This window comes from Lithohypha guttulata, assembly GCF_036872675.1.
Source record: "Lithohypha guttulata strain CCFEE 5908 chromosome Unknown scaffold_1, whole genome shotgun sequence".
In the NCBI taxonomy this organism is placed as follows: Eukaryota; Fungi; Ascomycota; class Eurotiomycetes; order Chaetothyriales; family Trichomeriaceae; genus Lithohypha; species Lithohypha guttulata.
Window position 1 is genome coordinate 5,450,454 of NW_027042750.1, and position 18,446 is coordinate 5,468,899.

The 18,446-nt window shown below is 49.0% G+C and overlaps 7 protein-coding genes across 7 annotated transcripts; 3 read left to right on the forward strand and 4 right to left on the reverse strand.

The window, feature by feature from the left end:
• Window positions 1–1,474: 1,474 nt before the first annotated feature.
• On the reverse strand, window positions 1,475–3,002 carry BNA5_1 (Kynureninase (L-kynurenine hydrolase); the record flags this gene model as incomplete). Its single annotated transcript, XM_064896374.1, has 2 exons — window positions 1,475–1,926; window positions 2,069–3,002. 2 exons carry the CDS (start codon window positions 3,000–3,002, stop codon window positions 1,475–1,477), a joined length of 1,386 nt encoding a protein of 461 aa, XP_064759061.1.
• A 522-nt stretch (window positions 3,003–3,524) lies between these two features.
• On the forward strand, window positions 3,525–3,917 carry ISA2 ([4Fe-4S] proteins maturation; the record flags this gene model as incomplete). The annotated part of the gene is made up of 2 exons (XM_064896375.1): window positions 3,525–3,810; window positions 3,841–3,917. The coding sequence occupies 2 exons, from the start codon at window positions 3,525–3,527 to the stop codon at window positions 3,915–3,917; spliced, it is 363 nt and encodes a 120-aa protein (XP_064759062.1).
• A 461-nt stretch (window positions 3,918–4,378) lies between these two features.
• Window positions 4,379–4,765, reverse strand: LTR64_002001 (uncharacterized protein; the record flags this gene model as incomplete). Its single annotated transcript, XM_064896376.1, has 2 exons — window positions 4,379–4,545; window positions 4,732–4,765. 2 exons carry the CDS (start codon window positions 4,763–4,765, stop codon window positions 4,379–4,381), a joined length of 201 nt encoding a protein of 66 aa, XP_064759063.1.
• A 1,511-nt stretch (window positions 4,766–6,276) lies between these two features.
• On the reverse strand, window positions 6,277–8,304 carry ATG15 (putative lipase atg15; the record flags this gene model as incomplete). The annotated part of the gene is made up of 1 exon (XM_064896377.1): window positions 6,277–8,304. The coding sequence occupies one exon, from the start codon at window positions 8,302–8,304 to the stop codon at window positions 6,277–6,279; it is 2,028 nt and encodes a 675-aa protein (XP_064759064.1).
• An 812-nt stretch (window positions 8,305–9,116) lies between these two features.
• On the forward strand, window positions 9,117–13,031 carry LTR64_002003 (uncharacterized protein; the record flags this gene model as incomplete). Its single annotated transcript, XM_064896378.1, has 2 exons — window positions 9,117–10,891; window positions 10,934–13,031. The coding sequence occupies 2 exons, from the start codon at window positions 9,117–9,119 to the stop codon at window positions 13,029–13,031; spliced, it is 3,873 nt and encodes a 1,290-aa protein (XP_064759065.1).
• A 327-nt stretch (window positions 13,032–13,358) lies between these two features.
• On the forward strand, window positions 13,359–14,113 carry RPS5 (ribosomal protein S5; the record flags this gene model as incomplete). The annotated part of the gene is made up of 3 exons (XM_064896379.1): window positions 13,359–13,501; window positions 13,558–13,741; window positions 13,796–14,113. 3 exons carry the CDS (start codon window positions 13,359–13,361, stop codon window positions 14,111–14,113), a joined length of 645 nt encoding a protein of 214 aa, XP_064759066.1.
• A 425-nt stretch (window positions 14,114–14,538) lies between these two features.
• Window positions 14,539–14,984, reverse strand: LTR64_002005 (uncharacterized protein; the record flags this gene model as incomplete). Its single annotated transcript, XM_064896380.1, has 2 exons — window positions 14,539–14,702; window positions 14,825–14,984. The coding sequence occupies 2 exons, from the start codon at window positions 14,982–14,984 to the stop codon at window positions 14,539–14,541; spliced, it is 324 nt and encodes a 107-aa protein (XP_064759067.1).
• Window positions 14,985–18,446: the final 3,462 nt, after the last annotated feature.

Below are 18,446 nucleotides of genomic sequence, written 5' to 3' on the forward strand. Positions count from 1 at the left end.
TTGCGCAACAGTGACTGTTGGTATGCCACAAGCAAGTCCTTAGAATATAGCCCAAGTCTCACCTGAACATAGCCAAGTCATGCTGGTCCAACCCTCGACACCTCCAAAAGTTTCCAAGCTACTGAAGCTCGTAGTATCATGTGCTCGGTAGATCATAATGTAACAGGACAGTAGCTCCGTAAAATGATGCGTTCAAGGTTTGCTGTTATAGTTGGTTTTGATCGCCTACAGCCAGCAATCTCGAGACTCATGCGATGTTGTCGTTAAGCGAAGGCTTGACCTTTATACTATGGTAAATCGTGCGTTCGGCGCGTTGAACGCTTGAGGGCACCGGGAACCATGGGTGAAATTCATCTGGCGTGCTTCATTGAGACTCTGCAGTCCTCACAGAATGCATATTGCGCAACGTCTGAGGTCATCTCGGGGAGATTTGGACAGTTCCGGGTTCTGCACTGATGATCAAAACAAGCGGCGGCTGGTGTTCCACCTGGTTGGACCTGCGAGTGGTTGTCGCAGCCCTGGCTACCGCCGCGTTCACATTGGCACATCCCATGTCCCACCTTTGGAGGGCGCTGGTGATTTGTCTTAGTAGCCAGCTGATAGCAGTATTTACACTGTAGGTTAGAGCCATTCTGGGCGTCTGGTTGTGACATAATTGCGATGCCCACAAAGTGCGTCCGTCAAAGGTGCTTGGTCGGTAGTATGGTAGTGTAATCTGAATTGAGTTCTTAGTTAGTTCGAGGTAGGCTTTGAATATCTGAATTTATGGTATTGGTAGACCACAGGAAGAAGGGTGGAAAGAAAGCTCTTATATCCATCCGCAAATCCCCGTTGTCTTCTCTGCAGACTCATGCTTACTCCGTCCGCGTCGGTAATGCAAGACATGGGTACGAGTCGAGTTTGCAAGCTGAAACGTCGACGTAGAGAAGCACATTGCGTGATGGGCCAACAGAGCAGCGAGATGTTGTCAGAAGAGATGATTTGATGGGAGTCGACAGACGGTATAGGTCAGTCGGGGAATCGTTTGTCATTGCTCGTGTGGTAAAGAGGTTCAGATACATGCAAAGAGTGACTGGGGGCAGGAGTATGACTAACACCAGTGAACTCGAACATGAGTATGGGGCTGAAAAGGTGTTGCAGAGTAATGGCGTGCAAAAGCTTGCCGTCTCGTGGAGTCGACAAAGTCTTCTTGCAAACAGTTTTGTCTTCTCATCATTGATTTGCTGCTGTGAGGATCCTGAGCGTCTCGTTATGGTAGCTGACTCTTTCCCTTCCTTTCAACTTGTTCGCTATTGCGTGGACGGGACACCACTTCACACAATAGTTTCTGCTTTGGACAATCAGGCTGATATCTATCAGACAAATTAAGACGAGGATTCCTGCAGCCCATCATTATTTTGCGCAAAACTTGCACGTTACTGTTCCTTGTTAGCTAAAGCCCCTGTTCCAAATCCTATTCTATCACCACGTGCGGTCATTTCCTCACGTCAAACTCCCTCTTCTGCAGCGCGACTTCACAAGCTCGTCTGAACACTCTGCAAAATTGGTAGACATCGTGAAAAGTGTTGTAGAGTGGGGTGGGAGCAACACGAATGACATCTGGCTTCCTTTCGTCGACCACGACGCCGTCTTCTTCAAGACATTCGAGGACAGTATCAAGCATGCCTGGCTCTAGACGGATGCTAAGTTGTGCTCCGCGTGCAGATTGATCTCGAGGTGTAATGATGGAGTAGGGTGGCGATGCACTAACAAGCTCTTCTGCAGTCAAAAGCTGTTCAAGGTAGGCAGTCAATGTTAATGACTTCATTCGTAGGGCTTCCATTCCTGTTTCCTTGAATATGGACAGTGAGGCGACAACAGGTGAGAGATCAAGGGCGCTGGGGTTGGAAAGTTGAAAACCTGCTGCTCCAGGTCGAGGGACAAAGTCTAGATGTAATTAGTATAAGCCTTGCCTGATTGGAACCTTCTTACTGTTAGTCATTTGAAAGCGACTAGTTTTATCATCTCCCCACCATCCTGTATGCAATCAGTTGTTGTAGCTTGAGCCAGATATGTTATCGTTCCATACCTGTTAGCCTCGGTCGATATTTCGCAGTCGAGGTAGACTTATCGACTGCACCGTGTCGTTCATGCACAAATATAGCAGCCATTGCTCCTGGTCCGCAGTTGAGATACTTGTAGCTGCACCAAACCGCAAAATCGACGTCCCATGCATGTAACTTCAAGTCGACATTTCCAGCGGCGTGGGCACAATCCCACCCAATGAGGATATCACAGGATCTAGCGTGAGCAGTGATGCGTTGAATATCAAAGTATTGGCCAGTATAAAATTGTACACCAGGCAAGAGAATGAGTGCCAGTTCATGGGCATGATCATCGATTGTTTTCAAGATTCGCTCGGTTGTCAGTATTGGTGTATGTGGGTCTTCCGGTTCCAGCAATACCATTGCATCTTTGGGATCGAGACCGTGGAATTTGATTTGTGACTCGACAGCGAAATGGTCACTGGGGAATGCCTTGCCTTCGAGCAGGATCTTGTATCGACCTTCTCCTTTCTTGGTAGGTCTGTAGAAACTACACATAAGTAGATGGAGGTTAGCAGTCAATGTATTCATAACAGCAATCTCACTCGGCTCAGCACCAACTACTGGTGCCATTAGCTTGGCAGCCTCATCGTCGATGTGTAGAAACGGAACTAGAGGAGAATCTGTATGATCTGTAAAGTGGCCAGTCACAGCTTTAGTCTTCCATTGTGTGAGAAAGACATTGATGTAGTCTGCGACAGCTTTTGGCTGCAAGCCGAGAGAATTGCCGCAAAGATATGTACACTCCTCCGAAGGTGGTTCTGAATCATGCTTGGCTATAGTAGGACGTTTCAGATCAGCTTTGGTTGGAATGAGATATCTTGATCTGAAATGTGATAAAGGATCGATTGCGTCTAAGTGAAGAGCGTAGCTAACGTCGAGTAGGCCACCGCTCTTCGCAACCTCACTATCACTCATGTTAGCAATATGGTGGCGATCAAAAGTCAAGGAAACAAATGCACGACAGCAACGGTCGTGATTGCCGTTAATGGACGAGGAAGTGATGGGCTGTGGAATATACTGCCGATGTTAATCGCTGAAAACCACTAACGGCAGCAACTTTCCACCGATTACGGCTATACTTGAAGGCGCAACTGCGGTGGCTTACAAACTATCTACTAGGTAGGTTGTATGCATCACCAAGTGAAGCATCGTTGAAGTGCAGGACATTACCACCGTCCGCTAAGAATTCGCACTAATTATAAAATGGATGCAAGGCTCGTCACTCGAGCCTTCAAGCTCGCCAAACCAGTGCGAAGCCATGAACCAGCAGCATTCTTGCAAGCATGTCGTGGTCGATCTCTCTCACATCCAGTGCCACAGACAAAATCAGTCCGTCAGCCTCAAAGAGTAGCACACCACAGGACCTTCTCAACCTCGAGGCCAGTCCTTGCGACCGTCGTGAAACACAACCCTCGACTCGACGACGACGGTAACGAGATGCAAATCACAATCTCAGATCGTGCAGCCAAACGCCTCAAGCAGATAGTCACGGCACCACCAAAGAAGAACACCCTCGCGGCCTCTTCGCAGACAGGCCCCGACTCCCACCTACGCGTGACAGTGACATCGGGCGGCTGCCACGGCTTTCAGTACTTGATGTCTCTCGAGCCAGCGGACAAGGTCGATCCAGAAGAAGATACGATATTCGAGTTTGAAGATGATGGGCAAGGCAAGAAGGCGGAAGTGGTTATGGATCAACCGAGTCTGGAATTACTGAAGGGAAGTACGGTGGATTTTACCACTGAGTTGATAGGGAGTCAGTTCAAGATCGTGGGGAATCCGAGGGCTACGAGCAGTTGTGGGTGTGGAACGAGTTTTGATATTGAGTAGATGGGTGCAAAGCTTTCTCTATGCACCTTGAAACTTTGGACACTTTAATGTATACATTCCGTGTACCCTGCTGAGCTGGCCCTCTCTTGCTGATTGTCAGAGACATCTTGGTTGTTGATATACGGCACGACTAGCACACATGAGGACAGGTTCGCAATTTCCACTGATCAGCGCTGTTTCGCGTGCCACAAATACCCTAAGACTTCGCATGTGGTCAATCAATGCAGAGCTGCTTTGAAGTTCGAGTTTGTAAGTGCAATCATCGGCCAACAGACTGGATTATGGCTGAATTGAACCAGCGGCCACCCTTGCCACGAGAAGGGTGACTAGATCGACATAACAGGACTGATCAAATATATTGCAACGGCTTTTTGACTTCAACAACCACTATTGGTACAACCTTGATAGCTTTGAGCTTTCCATCGCCCATCCTCCATCTGCATCCTTACAGGCTCCATTCCTCATATGCCCAATGGGTTTTGAGCATCTTGCTTTTTGCCCGTCGCACTGGTCACATAACCACTTGCAGTATTGCCAACCGCGGAAGTGGTGTCACCGACGCCTTTTGTTACACCGGTCACTGTGTCTCCTACACCTTTGCCTAGCGTACTGGCGCCCTTACCAACGCCTAATTCAGGTCAGCTTTGGTTTGAAGATGGATCAATGGACATATACCTTCACCTAGACCACTGACTGTGCCTCCTACTGTGTTGGTCACACCTGAAAGAGCGCCGCCGACTGTGTTGCCAGCACTGCTAAGAATGCCTTCGGAGGTCAGCCTCAGGTGATGTTGGTGTATTCGATGATCACATACCTGGCTTCTGTTGTTGTTGCTGTTGCTCCGACATGACGACTGGAAAATGCGATCTTGTTCTTGACTAAAGGGATCTTAATGTGATGAGAATAGCTAGATTTGTTGATCAAGCCTGGCACGACATCACAGCGAACAGGTCAAGTTATGTACCTACTTATAGTCACATCGATCAAGGTAGAGATGTGGCTTGACGTCAGTTAGCACCTCATTCTTCAGTTCTGATTCACATCTTGAGAGGGCAGGTAAGACCCATGTTTTCGTTCATGGGTGTCCTGACAAGTGAAGGCAAGCGCAGAGCAGGGTGCATGCTTCACCACACGGCTGGTTGCCTTTCCCCTGTCCAAACTGGAAACACCACCGCACACCTGGCCACTAACACGACTACGGGACATCGCAAGTTTGTCTTGGTAGTGGTTGCGAAGGTACAGATCCTGGTGAGCATAGCACAGGATTCGTGTTCGGACTTGGATCAAGCAAGTAGTTGAGCGAGATGAAATCATCAGCCACACGAATGTCCGTGTGCTCATGAACAACAAGCTGGCGCAGTAAAGACATCGCATATGACTACACGGCAACCTCTTGCGCTCGTACTGAATATCGTTCTTTTCCGGTCATTGTGGCGGGGCATGACATCATATTCGTTCGACCTTTGTCCTCCCGAGGCAGGCGCAAGCTCAACCCCACCTTCCGACATGCTAGGCGTGTACCGTGCATTGTTAATTGGCTGTTGCGTCCAGCAAGGTGGTTCGAGATTATTCTCGCAGCCGATCCATTCATCGTGATATACACAATACGACTTCAACATTCAGGAGATCAGTTGACTAACTAATTGTCTCTCACGAAATTCACGAAACCACACCCAATACCACCATTCCTCACGTCTAAACACCACACCGAAAGACACACACATACCGAAATGTCCAACAATCAACAATCTCAATCCTACACCTCCTACTCCACAACTTCGTACACAACCTCCAGCTCCTCCAATGGCGCACAACCACACACACAATCCTATAGCGAAAGCGCAAACTACAACTCCCGCGACGGTGGCTCTCTCGTCCGTGAATCCAGAGAGACAGGACAACCGACGCAAAGGGAAGAGACGCAGATACCTGTGCAGGGTCGGTTAGGCAGTGGTGGTGCGGGAGCAGCAGATGAAAGTAGGAAGATTGAAGATGTGACGGATGCTGATAGGGAGTATTTGGAGAGGATGGAGGATGAGTATGCGAAGAGGGAAGGAGGAGCATGAGTTTTGCATAGGGAAGAGGGACACTGTCTTTATGGGACGATGAAAGACAGCCCAGGACGTCAATCGAGCTGTATTGAAAGTTGTTATAGCTGCATACTCGGGCTGGGATCAGTTTGCAACAAGGAAGATTTGTATAACAGCCAGAAATAGGCGAAACAATGTAACAAGACCTCATGTGTAGAACAGCTGAGAGCAGTATTTTGTGCGGAGCACATAACTGATATTGACTCCTAATGTAAATGCAAAAACAACCGCTGAACGCTAATAAATCCAACTCCTTCCCCAACCTGACTTCATAGCTCACTAGCGTGGTCGCCGGCTTCATCTTGCCTGCTACCGTCGTCCGTCTCATAAGTAGCACTGCTACTGTCCAAGCAAATTAATCCGAAAAGGGCAGGGTGCTTGCACTTTCGCCCTTTCGGTATTCTCGTGCTCGTTGTGCTCGGGATGATTGTGTGCGTTCTCGTAGCAGTCGCTGTGGTTGCAGGCGGCGGCGTTATCGTCCGAAATTTGCTCGAATGACTTGAGAATGATGAGGCAGAAGGCTTGTGCTCGTCCGGATCGTCCCAGCAGCCGAAGAACAAGCCGGGTGTCTTGCAGGTTTCAGTATCTGAGCTTGTCTGGGTAGGCGTCGAACGTGGGGTGCGTGTGATCGTGGTAGACTCACAATGACCGCCAAACCAGCCAGGTTTGCATGTCGTTGTTGGCAAGATGGATCCAGTCGTTGACGATGTGGTTGTAGGAGCAGCAGTAGTCGTGGTCACTGTCAGATTCGCCGACTCGTTACATCCAAACCAACCGGGAGTGAGGCAGGTTGTGGTTGTATAGGTTGTCGTTACGACTGGATGGCTGGAGGTTGTACTTCCGTCCAAGCAACCCCACCATCCAGGCGTCTTGCAAGTCGATGTTCTTGTGTAGGTGGCTTTCGTAGTCGTGGCTGTCTTTGTTGTGGTGGTGCCTTCAGTGCCATTACTTTCGTAGTACTTCCAGTTGAAGCAGTCTCTGCACTCGTTATCGGCCTCACATCTCGGCAGCTCTTTGTATTTCTTGATTACTGAATCGATCACATTATGAATCTTGTGGTAACCAATACCAGCTCGCCAACCATAGTCATTGACAGTATCGTACACACATTGGAGCCCTGTGTGACATTGAGACTCCATTGCATATCCGCCCAAAGTGCAAGTCGCGGTGGCACCATTGCATGTGCCCATGAAAACAGGGTCAGCAGTATGGCCGAAATGACGAGCGCCAGTGTATTTGCCTCGATTTGGTGGATCAGGACCTTGAAGACCTCGTGGTGGGACTGGCAGGCCGAGCCTTTTTGCTGCAAGGTCATCACCTGGTGCCTCGAAAGTGACCACTGGGAGGCCAAACGTCAGGCCTAACAAGCTAGAGACGGCTCCGCCCAACGAATGGCCCACGATCCACACGTTTGAGTCAGGGTACAACTCTGTTACGTTATTGTACAGGTCAATCGAAGCCTGATAGTATCTGGTCTTGCTCTTGAGTGCTTTAACCAGGCATGTCGAGTTGCAGGAGTATGTACCCGTTTGGCAGTCACATACCTGCCTCCAGAAGTATTGGCCGCCTTGAGCACAACAGCAACTGAAGAAGAGGTTGTCATTAAGCTTGTCTCTTGTCGTAGTACCGTCCCCGTCAAAGACTGCAGGGGATGTTCCCTTGAGGCCTACGATAATGGTTTTGTTATTCTCGTCTGCAAAGATGTGTCCTCGAAGTCCGTCTCCTTCCCAGCCGAAAGGTGTCGAGTGGTTGTAGCCCATGCTTACGTTACTCCACTCCCCATCATTGACATCTGGTACGTATGAGTTCGCGGCCATGTAAGCCAGATTGATTACTGTTTCCTTGTCGGTCGTGTCTGGACCAGGAACGTCGTCCATGGTCCAATATGATGTGTCCAGAGGAGCCGGCACCCCCGTAATGCCCGCATAGTCTAGATGCTTTTCCACCGATGCCCAGTCTCTGTCAACTAATCTTTCAATCTGGTAGTGATCGGACTGGACCTGTAGTCGGGGTGGAGGCGTGGTATAGTCGGACACATCGTCGCTATAGGCAAATGCAAGCTGATCTGTAGGAGGGATGTCGAGTCTCTTGTGCAAGTCTGGATGCTGATAGGTTCCTCGATGGAAAATGTGTCTAAGAGTGAATGAATGAGAGCCTGTCGGCACAGGATTACTAGAGGGCAGTTGAGGTAACTGGATAGCATCTGTGGCGGAAAACAGTAGGAAAACAGACAGGAGCGATCGTGCTGTGACGCGCTTGCTCGACGAGCATTGCAGCCTCCCGTCTCGATCTGGCATCGTATATTGCAGTTTCAATTATTTGGTGATCAGCTCATCTTACAAGCAGTAGAGAGTGAATGTATACTGTGCCACTCAAACACGTAGACACTGATATGCATCACTGAGACGAATCATGTGGACGTCGATGGTTGCCCTCTTGCTTATGACTTCATGCTGCCTTGTCATTGGCTATCGCGCCCACTTCCCGCGGCTACAGGCACGCTTGTGGAGGTCTCTTCAGGCTTCCGCTTTATTGCTAACCCACCTGTTTTAGCTAAGCCACTGGCCACGCGAGGGTCGCAGCACGCGCTGAGGACGACAGCAAGTTAGGAAGATCATGCTTTCACGCTGTCTTTCTTGAGAGCAGCAGTATTCCAAGACGCTTCATAGGCACACTGGTTTAGGCTATACTGCTGACTTGGAGAATGCTTGTCACTTCGCTGACGTCGTTGTGCCGCAAGATTATTCACTAGACTATCAACCTGGAAAGCGGGCAGTGAGTGTAAGTATCAATCTTTGAGGTAAGCATCTTCTCAAACGTAAGCATCGAAGACTTCCTGAGACACTCACAAACGCCGTCTAATACATGCGTACTTTTGTCACAGGCATCTGCATCGACTGAAAGTTTCTTCTTCGTCCACTATCACTGTGCCCACTGCCAATACGCGTATCTGTACCATTAACTTACCTATCTCGTAACTCCACCCACTTACCAGCGGTTCCATGCGAACACAAGCTGGCCGTGCGACTTCGTGAAGACCAGCGAGGTATTTAAAGAGAGGAGGCTATGGGAGCGGAAGTATAGGTAATTCCATCCTCTATCTTTCACAATGTCGGAGAAACAGCAACACTCGACTCAGGATCCTCCGCCTGCTATACAAGCCCAGCAAGAACATGCCTTGGGTGCCGCTGCAGCCGCTGTTCAAGATGACCCCTACGATCCTATACAGCACCACCACCATCGGCATAGACCTCTTCAGGATACCCAGCCTGTCGAGGACATTCCACCCCCACCATACGACGCTGACAGCTACGGCCACATCGACATCAATCAGAATGGACTCGATACTGGCGCAAGAGTGGCCGACGATGGCAGAGTCAATATCAAGATCAACGAAAAGGGCCGCAGAGTGCGAGACATTCTCGCGCCCATGCTGGCTCGGCAGATGACAGTGCCCTCAAAAGACGAAGCCGAGCCAGATGTACCTGAAGGTCTAGGAGATATCGATGGCCTGCCTCCTCCTACTATGAACATCGTTATACAGATTGTTGGTAGTAGAGGAGATGTCCAGCCGTTCATCGCTCTAGGTCAGGTGTTGAAGAAAAAATACAACCATCGAGTCAGGATAGCAACGCATCCAACCTTCAGACAATTCGTCACCGACAACGATCTCGAATTCTTCAGTATAGGAGGTGACCCTGCAGAGTTAATGGCCTTCATGGTAAAGAATCCTGGCCTCATGCCAGGAATGGAATCTGTAAGAGCTGGGGATATTGGTAGGCGGCGAAAGACAATCTATGAGATGATCAACGGTTGCTGGAGATCGTGTATCGAAGCTGGTGATGGTACTGGCGTTTCTGCCTCCGACGAACTGCTCGAAAGCCGCAGTATCGATAGTGGTGTATCATTCGGCGACGATTTGAACAAGCCATTCGTCGCTGATGCCGTTATTGCTAACCCTGTATCCTTTGCTCACATTCATGTGGCAGAAAAGCTAGGAATACCACTACATCTCATGTTCACCATGCCATGGTCGCCGACCCAAGCCTTCCCACATCCACTAGCGAATATATTGTCGTCTAATACAGATCAAAGTCTAGCCAACTACATATCTTACGTTCTGGTTGACATGCTCACGTGGCAAGGCTTGGGCGACCTGATCAACAAGTTCCGAGAACGAGTACTGCATCTGGAGCCTGTGAGCATCATCTGGGCCCCTGGTATGCTCGCGCGTATGCATATACCGTGGACATACTGTTGGTCACCTGCATTGATCCCGAAGCCGAAAGATTGGAACAACAAGATTGATATCTCGGGCTTTTTCTTTCTAAATCTGGCCACAAACTACACGCCCGCCCCAGACCTGGCGGCTTTTCTCGAAGCTGGTCCGCCACCAGTCTACATTGGCTTCGGCTCCATCGTGGTCGACGATCCAAATGCTATGACCAAGATGATCTTCGAAGCCGTAAAGAAGACGGGTCGGAGAGCTCTAGTTTCAAAAGGGTGGGGAGGCCTCGGAGCCGATCAATTAGGCATTCCTGAAGGTGTCTTCATGCTTGGCAATGTTCCACATGACTGGCTCTTCAAGAAAGTGGCCTGTGTCGTCCATCATGGAGGAGCCGGTACAACAGCAGCTGGCATCGCGGCTGGCAGACCGACAGTCGTGGTGCCCTTCTTCGGCGATCAGCCATTCTGGGGCGCCATGACCGCCAAAGCAGGAGCAGGCCCAATGCCCATTGCCTACAAAGAGTTGACGTCAGACAAGCTAGCAGATGCCATCAAAGAGGCGCTCAAACCTGCATCCCTTGAACGTGCAGCAGAACTCAGCGCCAAGATTAAGGAAGAGACAGGTGCTGTTACTGGTGCAGAGTCTTTTCACAAACAGTTAGGACCACATAAACTGCGTTGTTCTTTATGCCCTGACAGGATAGCGGTCTGGAGAGTACGGAGAACTGACATCCGTCTATCTGCCCTGGCAGCGACAGTGCTCGGCAACGCTGGACTCCTAAACTTCGAAGACCTCAAGCTATACAGACCCTGCGAATACCATGTTGATCAAGGACCACCCGAGCCCATTATTGGTGGCGCTGCAGCTCTGATTGGAACACTCTCTGAGATGGGTGCAGGTGTAGCTGATATGCCTGTGGAGATCTTGAAAGCCATGAAATTTGGGGAGTACAAGAAGAAAGATATGGGCAATCCTCCGGACACCAATACACCTTCTGAGTCATTAGCACCTCCTCCACAATCGGCGAGACATTCTCGATCTCCTTCCATTTCCGATAGTAAACGTGAACAGCTGGACAACGTGAGCGAAACAGAGGACCCGACTGATTCTGGGTATACGTCGCCATCCGTTCAGTCACCTGTGCCACAAATAGTACAGCCACAATCGATGTCGGCAGTCTTTAGCCCCGACGGTACTCCAAAGCGTCGATGGTCACTATCAAGGAGTCCATCCCGAAGCCGGTCAGAATCACGCGACGATAGGAAGGACACCATACGAGACTGTTCGCCAAGCAAGAGTGAGATGAAACAGATGGGCCTTGAATCGATTCTTGGAGCAACAAAGGCTGGTGGACACATCGTCAAGGCTGGTCTGAAATCTCCCATGGACTTCACCATGTCTCTGGCTCAAGGATTTCACAACGCGCCGAAGTTGTATGGTGATAAAACAGTAAGAAAACCGGCCAGGGTTACAGATTTTCAATCTGGTCTTAGAGCCGCAGGCAAGGAGTTTGGCTACGGTTTTTATGATGGCATTACAGGCTTAGTCACTCAGCCGATCAAGGGCGCAAGAGAAGAGGGCTTTGCGGGTCTTGCCAAAGGTGCTGTTCGAGGCGCTTTCGGCCTTGTCCTTAAGCCAGGTGCTGCTATCTGGGGCCTGCCAGGCTATTCATTCAAGGGTATCTACATGGAGCTAACAAAGCATTTCGGTAGCTCTACACAAAATTACATCATCGCGGCTCGTACAGCACAGGGCTATGATGAATGGAAAGTTAGCAGCGCTGGGGATAGGGAAAGAATCATCGCGGCCTGGAAAGGCTCGAAATTGAAGACAAAGCGAGGTAAACAAAAATATGGCCAGGAGCGCATGAATGAGATAGAATCTCACATACTCGAGCCCACACCAAGTCACGAACACAAACAACTCGTAAGTGGCTTCAAGCATACAAAGAATCTCAGTTTCGACGAGCGCAAGGAACTCGACAAGCGCCGACAGAAACTCAAGAAAGCAGAGAAGGACAAGACGACCCCACAAAAACGAGGCTCGCTTTTGGGATACCGACATGTCCCAGGCGACCCACGTGATGCCGGACCACCAGTGCATAGGTCCTCAGCGGACCTGTTAAGCGCGCAGGAGGCGGACTTTGAGGAGGCAATTGCGAGGTCAGTATCGCAAACGAGCCGGGGGAATCCTCAAGAAGATGCCGTGATTGAACGTGCACTACGTGCCAGTGTCAAAGCTCTCCAGAATAATCCTGAACCTGTGACTGACGACAATGAGGAAGAAATATTCCAACGAGCCGTGCAGGCCAGCGTCGAAGAGGCTGAAAGAGCACGACGAGAATTGACTTCGCAAGTCACTGGCAGCACACAGTCACCATTTGACGAGCACGAAGATCGAGCCATTCTTGAGAGAGCGCTATCGCAAAGTCTTGAGGACCATCATGGTGGTGGTCGACGAATCGGAATGGTAGACAATGACTTGGATACAGACGAAGATGAGGAATACAGGTTGGCACTCGAGGCGAGTCGACAAGAGGCAGATCATGCTGGAAGTAAGCAGCGTCCTGTGCCACCTATCCTGGCCGATAGCGTTAAGACTACAAGTACGAAGTATGACGATAACGATGAGAACGACGAAGAGCTACTGAAAGCAATGACCTTGTCGGAGCAGGAGGGTAAAGAGCGTGAAGCTGCACTTGCGAAGCAACGCACGGAAGAGGACATTGTCATGGAGTATATTAAGAAGCAGAGTCTGCTGGAAGAGGAGCATCGGCAGAAGATGCAACGACAGTGATTCATGTTCATAGTATAGATACCCTGCTGTTGGTTCAGTATAGTATAGAAAGTTGTTCGTCTGCCAGTATCTATTTGAGTCTTTCTGCTTGGATGTGTTGGAAGACAGGTCAGCAGTGTTTTTATCACGTCCTACTTATTCTTCACTCGGTTGTTGCATTTACTTGAAGCCTCAGGCATGAAAACCAGCTGTGGAGAAAGCTCACTCGTGCCGAAATCAAATCGTGCTAGTCCCTCCGGCCGCCAAGCATCGCACTTGGATTTCAGTCAGCGCGAAAAGTTCACGAAGCGTATCCCACAACCGCAACCACAACTCAATACCGCAAACATGTCTGATTCTGGAGAGGTCGAGATTGAGTCGCCCCAGGGCACCGGTGTACTTCCCAAGGATGTTGCAGCTGAAGTCGGTTCGGTCAAGCTGTTCAATAAATGGAGTTACGAGGATGTCGAGATCAGAGACATCTCTTTGACGTACGCGAGCCTATAAGGACAGATTTGATGCAGCATAGATACTGATTGTTTCACAGCGATTACATTCAGATCAGACAACCAGTCTATATTTCACACAGTGCTGGTCGATATGCCTCGAAGCGATTCCGAAAGGCGCAATGCCCAATCATTGAGCGATTGACCAACTCCCTCATGATGAATGGTCGAAACAACGGCAAGAAGCTCATGGCTATCAGAATTGTCGCACACGCTTTCGAGATCGTAAGCACAGTCGATCCCAGCTGTAAAGAACCAAATTAATGATATTCGTCCTAGATCCACATCCTCACAGACCAGAACCCTCTCCAAATTGCCGTCGACGCCATCGTCAACTGCGGTCCCCGAGAAGATAGCACCCGAATCGGTAGCGCAGGTACCGTCCGACGACAAGCCGTCGATGTTTCACCTCTGCGACGAGTCAACCAGGCTATTGCCCTGATCACAATCGGTGCACGAGAAGCTGCTTTCCGAAACGTCAAGTCCATTGCCGAGTGCTTAGCTGAAGAGCTGATCAACGCTGCTAAGGGTTCGTCCAACTCTTATGCTATCAAGAAGAAGGACGAGTTGGAGCGTGTCGCCAAGTCCAACAGATAGAGCAGAAAAGGTGTGGGAGTGGTGGTTTGTTACTGCTGCTTGCATTGTGCGGTCGTGGTGTTAGAGGACACTGCATGGCCATGTATATTGTCTGCTGTTGTTGGAGGACTGGCACGGCACGGCATATGATACCAGACAAGAAGGCTGCACTATGGCAAGAAACGAGACGATGAACGTCGCGAAGTCATTGATAGCATGCCACGAAAATATCATACCTTGAGAAAAAGGGCACAAGGATATTCCTGACCACTCAAGAAAATGCTAACCATCATCAAATATGCGCCGTGATTATGTCTCCTTTCTTGCTAACGATGGCAGGACGTCCTTACTACACTTGTTCACCAACGCCTTACTTCGAAGCAGTACCCTCCTGTCTCCCACTTCCACTCTTGATTCTTGACCACACGCAATCAATTCTCGACATTTCAATATGGTCCCTGACCCGTTGCCACGACCTTTCCAGTCCACCGCACTGGCATACCGTTCGTGTAATGCTTCAAGTCCTCATGTACCTCAGGTATACCGAGGGCGAAGCATTTCTCGAAATCCTCCATACTGGTCCAGAGCATGATGCATTGCACGTTTTGGCCTGGAGATTGGACATATGTGTCAGCGTTTCTGTATACGTCTCCATAAGTTTCGAGATGCGGTCCACGCAAGACAGAGAACGCATGGAACTGTCGTGATATGTCTCTTCTGTGATAAACTTACCTGACGGGTCATCCTTATCAAACTGCACAATCGTCCAGCTCTTCATGCCATGTGGACCCCAGTGCTTCTCGACCAACTTCATGTGAGTGTTGATGTAGTAGTCTAGATCGAAGTTGATACCTTCTTGGCGAGGGTAAGAGACGTAGATTGCTGTCGACATCTTTCTGGTACAGTTGATGTTTGTGATTGCGACTATATAGTTGTGGTCTTACTTTCACAGAGGGCAAGTGGTGCTACTGTACTCTTTCAACGGGATTTTTATTCAAAGAGCTCGACTAAGGTTCTCTACTGTTGTCTTTGGTGCTTGAGATATAATATCACACCGAGCTCTTCTCTATCATAGTTCGACCTGCTTCAGTCTCTTCTCCTCACTGTCCAGGGGTATTGACTGATATTACTTACTCCAAGCCGGGAACCAGCCGAGGTCGAGGAACCATCTCGATGTCCTTGGTGAAGACATCTTCGTCTGTAGGTGATCAGAAGCTGTATATACGACAATGTTTACGGGTTACGTGTCTCGTATTACAGCACTGTGCGGCAGTTTTTTCAGGTTTGTTGTAAGGGTCCGCTGCGTGATTGGGTTTTCATGGGCTTCTAAAACCCCATAGAAATACCTTGCGCTTTTTTTCCTTTTCCTTCTAACCCTTAGCAAGAAAATATCCGGCTGAACCCACGCGATGTGACTTAGTGACTGGATGTGACATATAAGTTGGATACCACGACTAATGTTGAGATCACGAAGACGACGGCGGTGCTTGAGAAGCCTTATGACTTTGCGATCAGGACTTCATTACTTCTATTTGATAAGATAAATGGAACACGAAGGCAAGATGGGGAAGAATTGAGAAGGATTGAGCGTCTCACAGCGAGGATTGCTCGCTCAACTCTGTAGTGTTTAATAATTAATTTGATCGTCAGAAGTGTTGCGAAGCAATCGCAGCATTCGTATTCGAACGTTTGCCAACTGACCACACCCAAGACTTAGGGGCTATATCTATGTGTAGAGGCTGCATTGACGGTGCACCTTGAGCTCTGTCCAGGACATGAAACTGCTCGCGTTTCTATGAGTTTTGCGGCTTGAGAGGCAGGAAACACGCAGGTCACGCCAGTGGCATTTATTTGTACTGAGATGTCAAACACAACAGCCAGGAAGATCGCCCTCTTCTTATCTGTATAGTGCCTATAGCTTTTCTTTGCACACATGTTGTGAAGAATTACTGGCACACGACCAGGAATGCAACTGAAGAACGTCGTAAAGAAACATTACAGATGACAACAGCGGTCGAAGAAGAATTGTAGAGGAGTTGCCTGACCACGGCGATGTGTTTAACAAAGTCCCAGGTCAACACGAGGGACAGTTCGAGCCGGATGCTCCTTTTCCTTCCAGTGCTGATGGTTCTTACCTAACGGCAACATCTTCACATGCATGTTCCTCGCACCAGGAAAGACCTCCGTCACACGGGCTGAGACTCGAGAACAAGGAAGATGAGGATGTTTTGGATGCTGAATGGGTAAATCTGATTAACGAAAAGGGTCTCAATGACTTGGCAATGGAGATGTTGGATGAGACTGGAAGAACGGGTGGTCAGATTTCGAGGAGAGATGCTGGCTATACCTTATGTTCCTTAGGATTAGCACATTCGGATTGTCAATCGGTTAGGTTTATAATGACATGGAAATATAGTTGTAATGCTTAGGACGCAAAACAGAGTGTTGTCCACAACCGATCAATCCTACCGTTTGTTGTGTGCAGGTATAGATAAAACCTTGTAGCAAAAATTGCCAACCGACAGTCTTCTCCAGCAGAGTTTAGGAAAAGGCTTCATAGTTGCTTTGAGCGCTGACAGTCGATATTAGGAATGAGCAGGGTTATTGCGACCTGCCAATTCTCTTTTGAATTTTTAAACAGCAGTTGAGCTTTCTGAGAAGTTGTCCTTGTAGCTCAACAAACATCCAATAGTTTCCCGATGAACACTGCTCGGACAGTTTCATTTTGCACAGTAGTGAATCGTTCCGTGGCAGCCTATGAGAAGCTTAAATCCATATCGGCAAGGCGCAGGGATTGTTCGAAGCCGTACATTCCATTAAAGTATTGATGATATATCGCTCGCAAAAGCTTGCATTGGGTGCGCTTGTGTCAATGAATGCTTCGAGTTGATCGAACGAGCGATTCAGATTGTCACTTAAATTTTGTGAAATAATTCGTGAAGACATTGCAGCAGTGCTTGCCTTCAGCTTTTTTCTGGTACAATTCCGGCATGCACGTGTTCGACAGGAAGGCGTGACGTTGTGAAAAGGATGAGGTTTTCGAACGTAGGTGGACGTACAAGGTATTCTTTTCAGCCCACGACAGGTGGATGCTCTACCGAAATGGCCTCTCGAGCACCAGCGGTATTGCGTCCTGCTCTAGCATATGCATCATGACCTCTACCTTCTGTCCGTCTTCATTCCTGCATGTCCGACAGGAACTTGTGTGCAATAATCATGGTCGTGTAAGCGGGAGGATTTCTATTGAAAATCATCAATATCCACGGATAAGTGTCGGTGTGAGCTGCGTTGGGATTCAGCATATCGTCCTTGAAATCAGCGATCAACAAAGGTTCGAGTTTCAAATTGAGCACTTCGCTGGAGACTCTTCTGGCGGAACGGTCTATTGTAAATACAATTTTCCTCAATCTGGAAAGTGAGTTCGAGGCAAGCTGTGGCGACATCATGCCAAGCATTTGGGCTGGAGTCGCAATCTCAATTAGCCAGGAGAGAGGCAACACTAAATGGGTCTAAAGGCTCCTCCGCTCACATGGTTGCTCGAGCTTAACTCCTTACCAGCTCGGAGAACTGGATGAGCTTAAACGGTCGTGTAATTTTCGATGATGTGCGTCGTGCTGTCATGAGCAGCTCATTTTACTGACGCCTCTATAGCCACTGGTGTCAGCGCAAAGCTGATTCCGCTTACCTAGCCAGATTAACAGCAAGATCGTCGATCAGTGAATGCTCTGGACAACAAAGAGCATGTCTTCCGTTTCGATTACTGATTCGATCTCCTCGAGATCTTAGGCCTGAGAGGGTCCGAGTTACAAGCATTGGCATATTAGCCTAGGACGAAGACCACTCAATGGATACACACAGCTATTCTAGTATCGCCAGACCCCTGTGTCCTTGTTCCAAAGGCAAGACCGTTGTCAATTATATTACCTAATTCACAATGGCACGTGAAAATATGTGTTTTGTGTCAGAGCCCAGTCAATGACGGATCCGGGGTATCAGCCACCTCGAGCAAGACTGAGGTTACTTCGTGCTTTGGCAAGATTGCGATGGTGAGGCTCCAGAAGATTGTCCAGGTTTGAGTGGACAAGGGCTCAATACAAAATTAAGCATCACTCAGCTACCAAGCTTGGCGCTGCATGGTCGCCTTCGTATCGGTGAATAATTGCAGAGGGCCCGGCGCCAACAGTAAATTGCTGTTTTCGTTCTGCGCCAACGTCTGCCTTATTCTGATCCTTCTGGCACAAAAGCTTGATGGTTCAACGGCACGTTAGCCTTCGCTCAAAGTCTAACCAGGCGAATTTGTTCGAGGTCAGGATGGTATTCGCCCTAGCACAGCCACTAATTTCTACTGCTCATT